The sequence below is a fragment of the Heptranchias perlo genome, chromosome 3, assembly GCF_035084215.1.
Source record: "Heptranchias perlo isolate sHepPer1 chromosome 3, sHepPer1.hap1, whole genome shotgun sequence".
NCBI lineage: Eukaryota > Metazoa > Chordata > Chondrichthyes > Hexanchiformes > Hexanchidae > Heptranchias > Heptranchias perlo.
In genome coordinates, this window is record NC_090327.1 from 19,620,048 (window position 1) to 19,637,436 (window position 17,389).

Sequence of the window (17,389 nt, forward strand, 5' to 3'; positions counted from 1 at the left end):
TTACCCGCTAATCTATTCTCATACTCTCGTTGCCCCACTTATTTCCTTTATCAGTTCTCCCCTGTACTTTTTGTATTCAATTTGGTTCTCTACTGAATTATGACCTGACATTTATCATAAACCTCCATTTTTTGTTTCATGTTAATATCTATATCTTTAGTTATCCAAGGAGCCCTTCCTTTCCCCCTCATGGAAACGTTAAAGAAATTTGTGCCTGGTCTCGTTGGAAAGGCGGAGGTCTCCTGCCGATCTAATTGAAGTTTTCAAGATATAGAAACATAGAAAATAGGAGCAAGAGTAGACCATTTGGCCCTTCGGGCCTGCTCCGCCATTCAAAATGATCATGGCTGATCGTCTAAGATTCACCATAAATGATTTAGACTCCGAAATTGGAGGTATGGTTTCGAAATTTGCAAATGAGTCCAAATTGGAGGATATAGCTCATGATGTGGAGAACTGCACCACAATAGAAGCAGTCTTAAACAGACATGCAGAGTGGGCAGATAAATGGCAAATGAAATTCAAAATAGCAAAGTGTGAGGTGGTTCAATTTGGTAGGAGGAATAAGGAGGCCACTTATTCCTTGGAAGGTAAAACACTAAATGGGGTAGAGGAGCAAAGAGAGCTGGGATACAAAAACCAGCAGGCCAGCTTCTAGGCCAGAGTTTTTGAGCGCCTATTGTAAGATGTTATTATAACAACAATAGCTGGGTCAGCGAGTTCTACAAGTCTCCAGTTGCAACTGTTACACTCCAGCGAGCCTTACATAGGAACGCAGAAAAAATATCAAACTCATTTACATTATAAAAGATTAAGAACACTATACAAAACTTTTTCAAAATTAGTTTAGTTCAGTATTAATGCATTTTTGTTTCTGATCCTTATGTAAAAAAAGATTGTAGCTTATAGTACCTGGGTAATACTGAACATCCCAAGGCAGGGTCCCAGTATCATAGTGTGAAAGTATTGCCAGAACGACCCAGACGGGTCACTTCCTGAAGCCTTATCAGTGCTGCCACCCTTCTGTTTCCCACGTTCCTGGTCAAACTACATCCCTTAAAAATATTCCCATTTCCCTTCGGTGCATTTCGATATTATGATTAAGAATTTGATGATTTATTCAAAATGAAAAACTGCCACCTACACTTGTAATTATCTCGAGCTTGCTGCTTCAACAGTTCAGTTGTGGCACAGTCAGGAATTATGTATAATCGACTTACAACACGCCGAGTGAATCTGTTATACCTTCTACCCACCAGCACCAGCCTTTTAAAACAGTGCACAGAAAGAAAAACTTGTATCATCTGCAGTATTTTACTGCCCAAAAATAATTCAAACAAATTTGTGTTGTAAAGAGCAATCACACTAGCAGGTATCTTGGATGCCTCTTCTATGGGAAGGATGCTGTAGAGTGCTAACCAAGGCTATCCTCATTTGCCTCACTGCATGCACAGCACCTCAAAGGCACCATCAACATATATGTATTCAGAAACTCCATTGTGAGAAATAGTATGAATCTAGAAACTTGTTGCCTTTGGTGGGAGATTGGAGTTTAAATTCAGATGATTCACTCTCCTTGAATTTCAAAATGTTTCTTTCACTTCTTCGATCAGTTTATTTTATTGGTAGATCATCAGAAAGAATATTACTGTAGCCTGCTTACCTACTGAGGTTGCTTTGCAATACATCATGTGTGAATGTTTGTAACACCCCTCCATTATCTCAAGCCGGTGTGGGACCCAGATTTGCATGAACGTATGAGGCTCCCGTTTGACTCAGGCGGGCTCCTCATAAGCCCGTAAAATCAGGAGGGTAAAAATTCCAGCCAAACAGAAACAGAGTGGGTATTTCACCCATTCCATTTTAAATGCACCCCCCCCACTCTAGTTTCTGCCAAGCGAGGGAGTTTAATTCCCCCCTCCCCGCAAGTCAAAGAAAGTGTATTTAACCCACTAACAGGGATTGTGTAGCATACTTTGTTATTTTCAATGGAATGAGGAGCATCGTAATAGGTCAAAATTTACTGTAAATGTTACTTTGCTCATTCAATATTAGATGTACAATAAACCAGCTGGTTGATTAATACTTGGCTTCATCACCAGAGTGTTCATCAGTCCACTTTTGGAAGATACGAGAAACATACATGGGAGCGCATGCAAGATTACATTAACTGGTTCACATAACATGGTGTTTCTTTGTTCCTACCTCCGGGTGACGCTATCATATGACCAGATATTAGACAGTAAAAGTAAACTCCTATCATAAGGAACACAGGATCCACTTACAGCAGAGACCGGTGATGTTGACCCACGAGAGCATTTGGTGCAAGCCTGAAATTTTTGACAGTCACGAAGGAGAATTTTTGCTCACTACTGCTTTTGCAACCCACTGAGATTGCTTTGTAAGAAAGGGGGTAATTTTAACTCCCAAGAACAGGTGGGCTGGGGGTGGGTGGCTTTGTAAAAATTGTTGATTTCATCAGCGGGACCAAAACCTAGCTCTAACGGGTTAAATCCAGTCGCGTTTGGATGCGCGCACAAGCAGCGGATACGCAAAAGTCCTGTCCCCTATTAATGCCGGCAGGCAGATCGTCAAAGGGGCAATTTACCTACTTCAAATACTGAAGGTAGGTAATATTTTGTGGATTCTGGACCGGAAACTAATTTAACCCCACCTGCACGAGTTTGCCATGGCTTCTCAAACTCACCAGTGAAACGGAGGCAAGATTCATGCAGGAGCTGATTTGGCCCTTTAAACCTGTGATTGACACATCTCAAGAAAAGCTCAGGGATTGCAGTTCTCTCAGGTTTGTGTTGGGTCTCTATTCATTCTTCCAGCTGTCACTCAATTAAATAAACTGAAAATGCTCAATTGTTAACATCCTGAATCAATGTTGAGTGTGTGCACAAGCTTATATTTTTTAAGAATGATGACAACATCTGAAATATTGGAATATTCTGCAGTCAAGTTACTTGAAAGAATAACATTTTATGAGAACTTGGCTGTTTTGCTAATAAAAATTATAGAACTTCAACTGTGTTTCTAATTCGCATCCATTCTTAACCTTCTCTTCTTTTTCTGTCTTTCTCTCTCCATCTTTGGCAATAGGCTTTCCATAGATATTTATTACAAGCTCAGACTCCCACAACTATTTGGATTGTGTTTCTTCCCACCCCACTTCCAGTAAATACTTCATCCCTTTCTCTAATTTTCTCCTTCTCTAATACATCTATTTTCCACACCAGACTTCCTAAAGGTCCTTCTTTTTCCTCAGCTGAGTCTTCCCTCAACAGTGGTTGACAGGCCTTTTAATTGAATACACCTCATTTCCCATGTGCAGCGGAATATAACTACCAGGGACATCCGTTATGGTTTTCATCTTTTAATGCTAATGCTGTTAGAAAGTTCAAAAAATGAATGTCACTTATATTGTACTGATCATGAAATCGCTTCTCTCCTTCTCCACTTCACCTTCTTCTCTCCCTCTCCTCCCGCCCTCTTCCTCCCTCTCTATTCCTCCCCCTTCTAATTTTCCCTCTCTTCTCCTTTACCATCCTTCTCTCCCCTCATTCCACACCTTCCCCGTCCTCATCCGCCTCTCTCCCCTTCCCATTCCTCCCCCTCGCTGCCGTCCCCCTTCACTCAGTCCACCTTCACTGTTCTCACCCTCTCCCTTTCTCTCACCCCTCCTCTCATAGAGTCATAGAGCCATAGAGTTATACAGCACGGATAGAGGCCCTTCGGCCCATCGTGTCTGCGCCGGCCATCAAGCCCAGTCTAATCTAATCCCATATTCCAGCATTTGGTCCGTAGCCTTGTATGCTATGGCATTTCAAGTGCTCATCCAAATGCTTCTTGAATGTTGTGAGGGTTCCTGCCTCCACAACCCTTTCAGACAGTGAGTTCCAGACTCCAACCACCCTCTGGGTGAAAAAGTTCTTTCTCAAATCCCCTCTAAACCTCCCACCTTTTACCTTGAATCTATGCCCCCTTGTTATAGAACCCTCAATGAAGGGAAAAAGCTCCTTAGTATCCATCCTATCTGTGCCCCTCATAATTTTGTACACATCAATCATGTCCCCCCTCAGCCTCCTCTGCTCCAAGGAAAACAAACCCAATCTTCCCAGTCTCTCTTCATAGCTGAAGCGCTCCAGCCCTGGTAACATCCTGGTGAATCTCCTCTGCACCCTCTCCAAAGCGATCACATCCTTCCTGTAGTGCGGCGACCAGAACTGCACACACTACTCCAGCTGTGGCCTAACCAGTGTTTTATACAGCTCCATCATAACCTCCTTGCTCTTATATTCTATGACTCGGCTAATAAAGGCAAGTATCCCATATGCCTTCTTTACCACCTTATCTACCTGTTCCGCCGCCTTCAGGGATCTGTGAACTTGCACACCAAGATCCCTCTGACCTGCCTAGGGTCTTCCCATTCATTGTGTATTCCCTTGCCTTGTTAGTCCCTCCAAAGTGCATCACCTCGCACTTTTCCGGGTTAAATTCCATTTGCCACTGTTCCGCCCATCTGACCAACCCATCTATATCGTCCTGCAGACTGAGGCTATCCTCCTCGCTATTTACCACCCTACCAATTTTTGTATCATCAGCGAACTTACTGATCATACCTTTTACATTCATATCCAAGTCGTTAATGTAGACCACAAACAGCAAGGGCCCCAGCACAGATCCCTGTGGTACCCCACTGGCCACAGGCTTCCAGTCACAAAAACAACCTTCGACCATCACCTTCTGCCACTAAGCCAGTTTTGTATCCAAAGTGCCAAGGCACCCTGGACTCCATGGGCTCGTACCTTCTTGACCAGTCTCCTGTGCGGGACTTTATCGAAGGCCTTATTGAAATCCATGTATACCACATCCACTGCGTTACCCTCATCCACACGCCTAGTCACCCCCTCAAAAAATTCAATCAAATTAGTCAGACATGATCTTCCCTTGACAAAGCCATGTTGACTATCCCTGATTAATCCTTGCTTCTCCAAGTGGAGACTAATTTTGTCCTTCAGAATTTTTTCCAATAATTTTCCTACCACTGATGTTAGGCTCACTGGCCTGTAGTTCCCCGGTTTTTCCCTACTCCCCTTCTTGAATAATGGTACTACTCTCCCTATCTTGGTTCAAATAGCTCCCTTGGTTGACGTCAAAAGTTGCAATGGTTTTGACTCCCCATGTGCAATGCAAGGGGAGACCAACTAGCAAAAACTGCAACCAATGAAAAGAAATATCTCCCCCGCAGCACCACCATAGCATCACTTTCTACATCCCCCGGTAGAATAATAAACGTTGCCCCCACTCAACTGAGCAAAAATGCATCCCCACAGCATACGACCATAAACACATAGCAGAAATTCCAGGTTAGAACAACAAGCCTTTTCCTCCCCACCACTGAGCAGAAATTCTGGCATAGGATCACAAACTCTCATTCACCCCCAACTAATCCCATCTCAGAAATCAGGTGGGAGTCTCATGAATTCATGTTATTCAGAGTCCTATTATATCAATTGGACCCTAATGGCATTTTTAGCGAGGCTCGAGCATGGAAGCTGCCCCAGCTCTCCCACAAGGTTGAAGCAGGTCAGCAGCTGGTTGGAAGGACAAAGAGGCCCTGCGGGCAAGTCAAAGAACGTCCTTTGTGAGGCCAGGTGACGCAGGAATGCTCCTCGGGGTCCCACGAGGATAGTTGTGGTCACTCCTGCCTCGGACTACTCCCCACTTCCATCCCAAAACACCACCTCCCCTTCACTTATCCGGATCGTCCCCCATCGGCAGCTGCCCTGCGGGTCTTCCCGCCTGTTCTGGGCGATAAGTGGATCTACAGCATTTAAGTGAGGCTCAATTGTTAAAATCGCCAGGGCCTTCTGCTGCCTCTGGCGGGTGGGGAATTATCTCGCCGGACTGCTTTCCTGAAAACTGCTCCGAGTTAAAATCCAAGTGCTTCACAACCAAAGAATTACTTTTGATCTGCACTCACTTTCATTACCTGTGGACGCGTTGGCCAATGGTATCGTCTGCCAGCTGCATTCCTAACTTTACCTCCAATCACTTTGTTTTATCGATGAATGTGATATGAGATCGGGGGAGGTGGAGGGGAGATTTGAAAAAGAAGAAAACAAAATCGCTTTAAACCACTGCTGCAGCACTCAAATCCCAGCTGTGTTCTATTGAGCTGACCAGCACAGATCATCGAGTGGACAAGAGCTCACCATACTTAATAATTAGGGGACAAATAATAAAGTTTGGCGTAAATGGGCGTGGATAGTAGGTTGGACAGACAGCCCACTGTTTTCACCCCAGGAGCAGTCAATTGGAATTTATACCCTTGTGGAACAAAAATCGCTTCATGAAGTGATTCTATAATATAACCCGAGGTGGAGAATGCAACCCAGTCACACCAGTTGTTATCTGATCATTTTATTTTTGGCTGCCGAGCCTTCTCCCAGTGATTGGGGGGAGGTGCATACAGGCCAGACAGTGAAAACCACATCAACGTGCTTTATAAGCCATTAAATCCACCACTGTCCTGAAAAGGTAAAAGCTTTCGCCTCAGTTGATGTTGCTGATATTGATGTGCTAAGCAAGTGCTGCCCCAGAGGGTGCTGGGGAAAGCCACCTCTTTAGGTGGGCTCAGCACTTCCAGAGCAGTGCTACATCATTCACCTGGCAGCATTTTCGTCGAGGCTGGGATAATCAGCTGCGAGTGTTTTATAAAGTAAATGAAACTGTCATACTGCAGGGGCACTGTTACTTATATATATATAAAAATTCACTAGAAAAGGGAATGGTGCCAGAGGACTGGCGGACAGCTAATGTTATTCCAATACTTAAAAAAGGGAGATAGAACAAGTCCAGGGAACTATAGAATAATTAGCTTAATGTTGGTGGTAGGAAAGATAATGGAATCTTTATCCAAAGATGTAATAGAAAAACATCTAGAGAATGAAAATATAATAAAGAATAGTCAGCATGGATTTCAGAAGGGAAAGTCATGCTTGACCAACCTTATTGAATTCTTTGAAGAAGTAACAGGAAGAGTAGACAAGGGTAAAGTAGTAGATGTAATGTATTTGGATTCTCAAAAAGCTTTCGATAAGGTACCGCATTGTAGTATCATGACTAAAGTCAGAGTATGTGGAGTCAGGGGACGTGAGGCAGAGCACATGGTGGAGAAAGGACTAGAAGGGGGCTGATAGGGTTCGATGAAGTAGGGAGGGAGGAGGCTCGTGTGGAGCATAAACGCCAGCATAGACCAATTGGGCCGAATGGCCTGTTTCTGTGCTGTAGACTCGATGTAACTCTGATTGACAGGCTGGCTGCCGTCAGGAGCTGCAACACGACAGGGGCGGAGAGAAAGAGAGAGCGAGATGTCATCCAGCGCTGGAACGGAAGATCGGGGGGACATCGAGTGAGGTGGGGGGGGGGGGGGGAAATCGGAGAGGGAGACATTGGACATCGGAGCAGGGTGGGAAGGGTTAGGTTGATTTTGTGTTTTAACTTCGTGCAATGGTTTTTTATTTAATTTATTTCGTTTCTTGTTCCCTGATCCGGCCCTTCTAGCTTGGTTTCACCAGGCGTGAATCAGAAGCGGTGGGCAAGCCGCCCAAGTAAGTTAAAAGTCGCTCCAACTACCTAATAATGTGCCTTAAGTACCTCTGTTTAACTATCATCCCACCGGCGGGTTGGAGCTGGCTTCCGAACCCGAACGGGATTTCCCCGATTTTCGGAGCCCCCCACCCCCAATTTCCGAGGGAAATTGAGCCCCAGGTCTCTAAGCTTTTGTTCAGGAATCTAGGCAGCGTGCCCCATTGTTGCATTACCTTTCTCCTCGGAGGAAAGCTCGCAGAAGATGATCTCACCCATATTGCAAACTCGTCAAACCTCATGGATTAGTCATAAGAATCTTTCAGTCCAGTTTCCTGCTGTTTTATCCCCTCCTCTTTTACAGGCCCTTATGTTTGCTGGGCATAGTTTCACAGGCAGCAGCAGCCCTCAGATACATCCAAGTGCTCATTCTTCATCAGTGGATGATGCACTCGACCAACTGAGTCACTGAGGGAAGCATTGATGCTATTTTTAAAACTATGCAGTCTTGGCTACAGTAAAACACGTACATTGATGGGTGAAGGATTGAGTCATTTCATGCTTCATTCAAAATAAAATCGATTCCCATTATCAGCCATTGTTATTTATTCACGATGTGTAATCTCTATCACCTTCAAATTAACCTGCACATCCATAACATTACTTTGGTGTCAGCTGTGGCTCAGTGGTAGCACTCTCACCTCTGAGTCAGAAGGTTGTGGGTTCAACTCCAGTGAGCACAAAAATCGAGGCTGACACTCCAGTGCAGTATTGCACTGTCGGAGGTGCCGTCTTTTGGATGAGATGTTAAACCGAGGCCCCGTCTGCCCTCTCAGGTGGACATAAAAGATCCCATGGCACTATTTCAAAGAAGTGCAGGGGAGTTCTCCCCAATATCCTGGCCCATACTTATCCCTCAACCAACACCTAAAAACAGATTATCTGGTTATTATCACATTGGTGTTTGTGGGGCCTTGCTGCATGCAAGTTGGCTGCCGCGTTTCAATAAGAACATAAGAAATAGGAGCAGGAGTAGGACATCCGGCCCCTCGAGCCTGCTCCGCCATTCAATCAGATCATGGCTGATCTTCAACCTCAACATCACTTTCCCGCCTGATCCCCATATTTTTTGATTCCCCTAGAGTCCAAAAATCTATCCACTCAACAACTCAGCATGCACAGCCTTCTGCGGTAAAGAATTCCAAAGATTCACAATCCAGAGTGAAGAAATTCCTCCTCATCTCAGTCTTAAATGGCCGACTCCTTACCCTGCGACTATGCCCTCTTTATCTATACTCTCCAGCCAGGGGAAACAGCCTCTCAGCATTTACCCTGTTAAGCCCCCTTAGAATCTTACATGTTTCAATGAGATCACCTCTCAGTCTTCTAAACTCAACATTTCCTACATTACAACAGTGACTACACTTCAAAAGTACTTCATTGGCTGTAAAACGCTTTGAGAAATCCTGAGGTCATGGAAGGCGCCATATAAATGCAAGTCTTTCTTTCTTTGTACTTACCGGAGAGTCAGAAACACCAAACACGTCTCGAACATCTCTGACTGGCTGCTTGTTCTTTCTCCTCGTGGTTTGGGTGTAGGTGTCCAGCCGACGCTGGACCGCTGCAGCCTGAGCCCGGGTCAGTGTGGACAGCAGAGCCATGCCGTCCTCTCCAGCAGCGCCAGAGACAAGGGTGGACAAGCCCACCTCCTGCAGCCACTCTGCTTCCATTTCCCCCTCTGCAAGGCAACACAAAGTCAGATTTATGAAGGTGGAAAACCTGAGCAGGAGGCTTCAGACGGCGCTAAGCAAAGAAATAAAAAAATAAGAGAATCTTAGGAATACACAGGAGGTTAGTCAGCACCTATATAGTTACATATAGAGTCTACAACACAGAAACAGGCAATTCAGCCCAATTGGTCTATGCCGGTGTTTATGCTCCACACAAGACACCTCCCTCCCCTATCAGCATATCAAAGTACCTGGAAGAGAAAATACAGGTTGTCCTTTTGAGGGGGGTGGGGTTCTTTACTCCAAACTCTATTGACTAAATCTCTTGCCGTTCAATATTACCGTTAGAGAATATGCCCTTCCTTTCTCAATGCTTTCTATATTCTAAAACTTTGGTTCACCATACACTTAATTAAACAACGGTAGGGTCTATTTTGACCTTTGGGTTATCGACCAGGGGAAGAGAGCCGGTCGGTCGTCCATTCTGGCAGCGAAGGGGCCCCCCCCCGGTGATTTTAAGGCTCCGACCTCATTTAAATCCAGCAGGTGAGCTGCGGGGCAATCAAACAGGATTCCCCCGGTGCAGCTCTCTGGGTTGAGGTCTCGGGATCGGGCCAGGGCGGCCGCCGGCAAGGTAAGTTACGGGAGGGGAGGGGAGGGGAGGGGAGGGGAGGGGGGAGTTCGTGATTGCGGAGGGTGGGAGTCCAGGGGTAGCCACGCCCAGATTATATTTGTGGGCCCCAAGGAGCTCTCTTGCTCATTCCTCCGTAGCCCACAAAAATAATTCAAGACTTGCCTTTAACGGGCCTCTTCGGTTCCATCGCCTCAGAAGCCTGCACTGCACAGACTACAACCAGTTCCAAAATGGCAAACAGGGACCTATTTACGTCATGGGACCCTGATTTCCATATTAAAAAGGGGCCTGTCGCTTGAAACAGGTGGGCGCTTTGGACACGTGGTGGTAGGCCCCTTTCAAAATGGAGCCGGCCACATTGCCGGTGTTAATGGGGGCAGTAAGGCTACCGACCCCACTTTGACCCACCCCATTAACAGCAGGCGAAAGGCAGTCAAAATCCACTCCAAATCTGATCAGTGACACTCAGGCATCCCCTCACCTAAATCATCCAATGATACCTGCCGACAGCAGAAGTGGGAAGGGCTTCATTTTTTTTCTAAATGATGGGCTCCTCCAATGGTTCAGTTTGTAAAGGCACTGTCTTATGTGGACCTGAGCCATAGAAAGCAGGAAGGGGCAGTGTCCAATCCACAGTCTCTGCCGAGTCAGCTGATCTCAGGTTGGACAATGGGGAGGGGGTATACAATTGGCCTCAACAGCCTTGGGCTGTAGAGTGGAGCTAATGCTCCCAATCAACTGCTGAAACAAATCCACACCTTCATCACCCAAAGCGTTTCTTACAGGCCACCACTCCTTCACCCTCACAAACTTCAACTAGTCTAAAACCCTGTGGCCCGAATCCTCTCTCATCCTAAGTTTTTCACACTCTTCAACCCATCCTTGCAAAACTCCACTGGCTTCCAGTCCCCCCCATCAGTGGCACCCATTGCTCCTCCAGCTCTGGATTACATACTGTTCGCACCCCACTTGCAGCACACTCCGTCACCAGTGCTCAATCCTTCAATCCCTGCTCTATGGTACTGTCTCCCAAACCTCTCTGACTCACTACCCTTCATTCTTCAGAACCTATTTCTTTGATGTGCTTTCAGTCCCTTCTGCCTTCATTTTATGCTATCGCTTTGCTCCTCCTCTCATCATTATTGTAAAACATTCAAATGTCTTGCTATGTGAGAAATGCAAGACATTGTTTCCAGTGACCCTGCTGTGAAATGTGTATGTGATGTATGTGTGAGTACACATCAGGTGAGAGCAGGATTGAGCTTGGCTGCGATGCCTTTCATGGGTGAATAGCCATCTGCCTGCCATTCACTGCCCAGGCTCACATATGAAAAATGGGCACTTGGGTAAGGTATTGGGGTGGGGGGATTCCTGTGGATGCTCATGTATCCCAACATGAATCAGGACCTTCAGGAGACGTAGAGGGGTGGGTGGGAAATGATAAAAATACTAACCTCTAGTAAAGGGGCTTAGAGCGCAAATGGTATCCCGGGGAAACACTGCCTTACAGCCAGTTTGCAGATCTATCTGCTTTCCCCTGATACTTTAACGGTTCTCATGAATGTTCCCACTTACCCTGTGTGACTGACACTAACAACAACTTGTAATCACTCCACTTCAAGATAATACAGCAGAACCGGTACGACCAAACTCAGGCCCATTGAACTTAAACAGGTACTTAGTGGATTGTTGCATTGGCCAACACCCTCTTGAAAAGTATTAACTTCTTCATTCAGCCAGATATATCTTTTGATGCATTCCAGACACAGCATTAGCTAATGTTTAAACTTCACCATTGTTTTATGTACATTATGCAGATTTATCATAACAAATCAGAGGGCAGAATTCTCTTTTTTTTTCCTGGAGAGGCTGGGGTGTACTTCGACAGATGCTGACAGCCCTATGATGCCTAGCCCAAGTAGCCATTCTGTAGATGTGAACCTAAACAGTAAGACTTACCTAGTATCTGTATGCATACAGCTTCCATCAGAAGTCAGTGGATGGCAATCAGGGAGTGCAATTGGTCTAATCCCCCTTGGTACTTAGGGCCTATTGTACAGCCCCTATCACTGTGCTGGGTCTGAGATTAGTCACCTCAGCACAGGTGACACCTTTGTGAGCTGCATCACCACAGCATGCAGCACATTAACTCAGTGAATTCCTGAGAGAACTTAGAAGGCAGAATTCTGTAGCATTCTCAGTGATGCACGAACATATTTATACCACATGGTATATACAACGAGCGCTCGTGGAGCCACACGAACCTTCAACTCAAAATAGTATATTATAGACAGTGAGCTAGCTTCAGCCATGCGTAATCCTCCCCCCAATTGGAGTTGAAGAATGTGACAGAAATGTATGCAAATGACCCAAAAATACTTAACTTGGCAGGACCAAATAGTGCTTCACCACGGTAGCAGTCTCATGGTGCAATATAAGCGCAGTTTGAAATATGGAATAGTCATGACTGCCTGCTGCTCCTGAACTTAGTACTTCCATTTTTATACATTACAGAATTAAACATAGAGGATTTACAGCAACTCATAGTTCACATCAATAAATTGTTCAGGCTTTGCTCTGCATTTATGATACAACCTAAGGATCTGGGTATTTTACCGTCTTTACCTTTCTGTCTATATGTCAGCTGGTTACATAGCGGCCACATACGTGGTGTGCAAAATGGGTTAAATGTTCCATCCCACTTGAAGGATTCGTGGACTTTACCTGGATTAATTACCTGCTAAAGGAATGGAGTTTGGTTAAAAGAACTATTAAACTGACTGTTCAAGAGGGCATGCGGGGTAGCTTGACCAAACTCGAAAAGTGTTATGCAGACTATCTAGAAGGTTATAGATAAGAAGGCCTTGCGAGGCTGTGGGAAACCATCGTAAACACCAGGTGCTGTTTGGTAGCATCAGCCTGTGTAACCATGGGAAAGAGGCAATGGAAAATTACTGAGAGGTTATGATCGTCAGCAAGAATGGTATTAGAGACAGTCCACGAGACTGACCAACAGCCAGTGCAAGAGTCAGACCAAAAGAACGCAATGGAGGATGTCGGTTGAGAATTCTCCTTTCAGTGTTCACAAAGCAGAAGAATCGGCCATTCTAAGTTTCAAACTGTACTACTGATCTAAAAGTTGTATGCATCTCCATCTGTAAACCTGTAGCTGTTCTAATGATAATAAAACCATTAGTTGGAAAAGTTTAACGTCTCAGTTGATCTCACCTCTGATTACCCTAAAGAGTTAAAGAGTAAAAACAAGTACTCTACACATTGGTGATCACTAGGAAGCCCACGATCACTCACATAACTCACCATCAGGTGTCTTGACTTCCACTAGGTTCTGCTCCTCTTGTCCATTCTGCCTGCTCTCCTTAATGCTCCTCACTTCACTCCAAAAGTCCTCCATTGAGGAGCTCTCCACAGATTCCTGAGATATGGAGCGGCCAAATACCTGCGGACACTGTAGCTCTCGTGAAACAGATGAGCTCATCCTTCTGAAGCGTGGCTTCCTGCAGAGAAAATAAACGGGCCTTTTAACAGAAGCCTTGACTTTATTCACTGTAAGCTACAGCGCTGCAGGAAATATCACACAGCTGGTGCCCGCCCACAGGGCTGAAATCTAAACAGTTCCATATATCTCTGATTCACGGATTACCAGGGTACAAGAAGACTTTTTAAAATTCACATGAAGATACCTCTTACAGCTTTTCTCAGAAGTAAGTATTAGTTCCACAATTCCCCAAGCTACGAGTTCTCAATCACTTCTGGGGAATTGCAAAGGTGATTCCCTTGAACAAAGAAGAGAACAATCAGACAGAAAATTAACCCACACCACTCTCAGCATGCACCCTCTAACCAGCTCAAAGCAGCATCGGCAAAGTCCTAGAGGCAGGCTGCCTGACCACCCCAGTGGAGAGGTGCACAGCAAGGAGGGTCCTTAAAGGAGAGAATGAAAAACTAATCAAAAAAGCACAGGAAACTTTGAAAAGGAGCACTTATTGAAAGGTACGTTGATTTGCTTTTTACTCGTTTTGAACTACTGCCCAGAGAGGCTGACAAGAGGATATGGTCACTTGATACAGCCCGTGAGTTATAGGAGTTTCTTCAGACACTGAGCAGTCACGAGGTCGGATCACAGCAGTGGTAATGCTTGATCAATCAGCTACAGAATTACGTAAGCTCACCTACAGGTACAATTTTGGGGAGTAACCTCGGAGAAAGTCAGTCAGCCTCCTTCATCTACATTATAAAGAAGTCCCTGCTCTGTTAATTCACCTTCTAAGCCTAAAACAAAGATGTCAGAAGATAAGAAACTAGGATAAAGGAAAAGAGAAAAAGGTGCATCAAAAGAATGAAGAAACAATTTTTTAGAAAGATACTTGCCTCTTTCAGATTTCTATCAGAATGTGATACCCTTTCAGTTCTGCTCCTCCCAGAAGTAACATTCCATATACTGACCAAAATGTATAACTGCGGTATTTATAGTTTTGAATGACAACAGCTGAGGCTGCCATTTATATGCCCGTCAAAGTGACTGTGGCAAAAAACATCACTCAACGTCTGGTGTTAAGGCACTGACATGTATAATGGTTTACTGAAGTGCTCATTGGGATAGTGCGTCAGTGAGGGAGATAGACATACACTGCATAGAGTTAGATTACAAAGCTGCATACAGCAACTTGGGATGAAAGTAACTGGTTGAAAAAGATTCATAATAGAAACTGGTTACTGAGAGTGAACTGAGAAAAGCAGTTAGGTGGGCAACTATAGCAAAACCCATCAAACCCCACAGCAGCACATTAACTCCCTCTTGTCTTTTTGTGAGGGAACACTTGTCTTTTTTAAGCTGCTCCCTCCCTCTCTCGAATGCAGTGATTCATGCTGAGGTACAGTTCAACAGGGAACCTCCTGGTAGCCTCAAGGTAGTCTCCTGCTACCTTGCTAAACTGTTCATTCTTCATGTATCCACAGTCTATTAATTAATGGGACCACTACAATCAAGCTTGGTTCTGTTCTCAACCAGCATCCACGCCTAGTGTGCATGCGCATGCCTGCACACACTTTCCAGCAGGGATCACCTAGAGTCATAAAATCATAGAAAGGTTACAGTACAGAAGGAGACCATTCGGCCCATCGAGTCCGTGCCGGCTCTATGCAAGACCAATCCAGCTAGTCCCACTCCCCCGCTCTTACCCCGTAGCCCTGCAAATTTTTTCCTTTCAAGTACTTATCCAGTTCCCTTTTGAAGGCCATGATTGAATCTGCTTCCACCACCCCCTCAGGCGGTGCATTCCAGATCCTAACCACTTGCTGCGTAAAAAAGTTTTTCCGCATGTCACCTTTGGTTCTTTTGCCAATCACCTTAAATCTATGTTCTCTGGTCCTTGACCCTTCCGCCTTAACACTTAATAGTGCTCAGGAGCGTAGCCTCCACTGCAATGCAGCTGAGATCGGGAATTCTACATTGGCAGGCACTGATGTCTCACCATCAATAATGCTCCACTGCACTGCCTCATTTCATTACCCACGCCGACCACTGACCCACACCAACACCTGACCAACACTGAGCACTTAAAAATCTTCAGTCCTTCCTTACACTAATAACACTACAGAAAGTAGGAGTTAAGGGCATTTTCTCAGAGTGATTGGAAATGGGTAGCAGTGTCCACAGGCATCAGTCTGGGACCACTTCTGTTTACTGTGTACATCAGTGATTTGGATATAGGACTAGAGGGAGCGGTATCCAAATTTGTAGTTGATACTAAATTAGAAGGCATTGTAAATCAGTTTGAGGCCCAAAGAAAGCTGCAAGGGAATATTTATGAGATGGTGGAATGGGCAAAAAAGTGGGAGATGGAATTCAATGTCAGTAAATGTGAAGTGGTGCATTTTGGTAAAAAAAGTAAAAAATATACTTTGAATGGGGGAAGGTTGGCTATTGTGGAAAAGCAGACATTCGGGTTCAGGTTAACAATACATTATAAGCAGCACATCCAGTGGATAAGGCCATAAAAAAAGTTAATGGAAGACTTCAAAATCTCCCCCTATATCTCTTGTTCTAAGTGACACACCACAAAAATCAGCTGGGACAAAGCTGAGCTTTGAGTTTAATTATTTCACAAAGTGATTTCTTGAACTCAACACAGAGCATTACGCTTCCAGTAACAGACACTTTGGTGTGAGGCAGTTTCTCCTCAGGATTCTCCACTCATTACCCTGTCCAGATGTAGTTTATTTTACACGCACACACAAACACACGCGTGCACGCACACACACGCACACGTGCCAGTTTGTAGCAAGAAAACCACTGAAACAATTAAACAGTTAGATCTTTTCATTCAAGGTGTTTGATGCAAGGAAAAATTACCAAAGATGCAAAAGTGTGTAGTCTTTAGGAAAAATTAATTTTCCATAATATTTGCAACCTACTGCTTTTCTTTCTATACCCATTTCCAATTGCACTGAGAAAATACCCTTAACTCCTAATTTCTGATTTTCTTGGATGCTTAATCGATTTGCTAGTTTTCTTGCAGATAAATACAGCTTTAAAAAAATGAGAATCTATGATTTAGATTTTCCTCCCGTGTGGCCCGCCAATCTCTTACCTTTGAGTTGATATTTCTCTCTGTCCCTTTTCTATCTGTATATTTTGCTGCCTTCTCTCTGTCCACTTCTCTATCTATCACTTGCTAACCTTTTTCTTCCTGTCTAGTCTCTTTATCCCTTTGTCATCTCCTCTCTCCCCACCTTCTCTATCTATCCCGTTGCTGCCTCCTCTTTCCCCAACTTCTCCATCTCTCCCTTTGCTTATCAGGCACCAAATGTTAAATTATTTCATTTGACGCTGCACGTCTTTTTTTCTAATTTTCGCTCGTCACTTCCCGAAGACACTGGTTGCATGCAGGATACGGCTCCATGGGCTACAGCTGCCGGAGTACCACATTCCCAGCGACCACTCTTCACTAGTGAGCCTAGACCAGTGAGTGTTGGCAATCTATTTTACCAATGGTTCACCACAGCCCAAACTGGTCCTGTCCTCATCCCGCACCTGCACTTGCATTGTCCAGAAGGAGCATGGACCCTGGCTGATTTCTTTTCCGCTTTCTGATCGAAGGGTGTTGAGGGCAAGTGTAGCACCCCTGCTACCATCCCCGTGGGGGTTAGTTAACCCAGTACAGATTATAGAATCATAGAATCATAGAAGTTTACAACATGGAAACAGGCCCTTCGGCCCAACATGTCCATGTCGCCCAGTTTATACCACTAAGCTAGTCCCAATTGCCTGCACTTGGCCCATATCCCTCTATACCCATCTTACCCATGCAACTGTCCAAATGCTTTTTAAAAGACAAAATTGTACCCGCCTCTACTACTGCCTCTGGCAGCTCGTTCCAGACACTCACCACCCTTTGAGTGAAAA

At 44.9% G+C, this 17,389-nt stretch overlaps 1 protein-coding gene across 4 annotated transcripts in view; it reads right to left on the reverse strand.

Annotated features, from left to right (window-relative positions):
• Positions 1-17,389, reverse strand: part of arhgap28 (Rho GTPase activating protein 28) — a 185,377-nt gene that overhangs the window by 59,197 nt on the left and 108,791 nt on the right. For all 4 annotated transcript variants that reach the window (XM_067978420.1, XM_067978421.1, XM_067978422.1 and 1 more), the window contains exons 2-3: positions 13,282-13,478; positions 9,120-9,337 (exon numbers count right to left, since the gene is read on the reverse strand). In XM_067978420.1, coding sequence (XP_067834521.1) covers positions 9,120-9,337; positions 13,282-13,478 — 415 coding nt within the window. The remainder of the gene's footprint in view (positions 1-9,119; positions 9,338-13,281; positions 13,479-17,389) is intronic.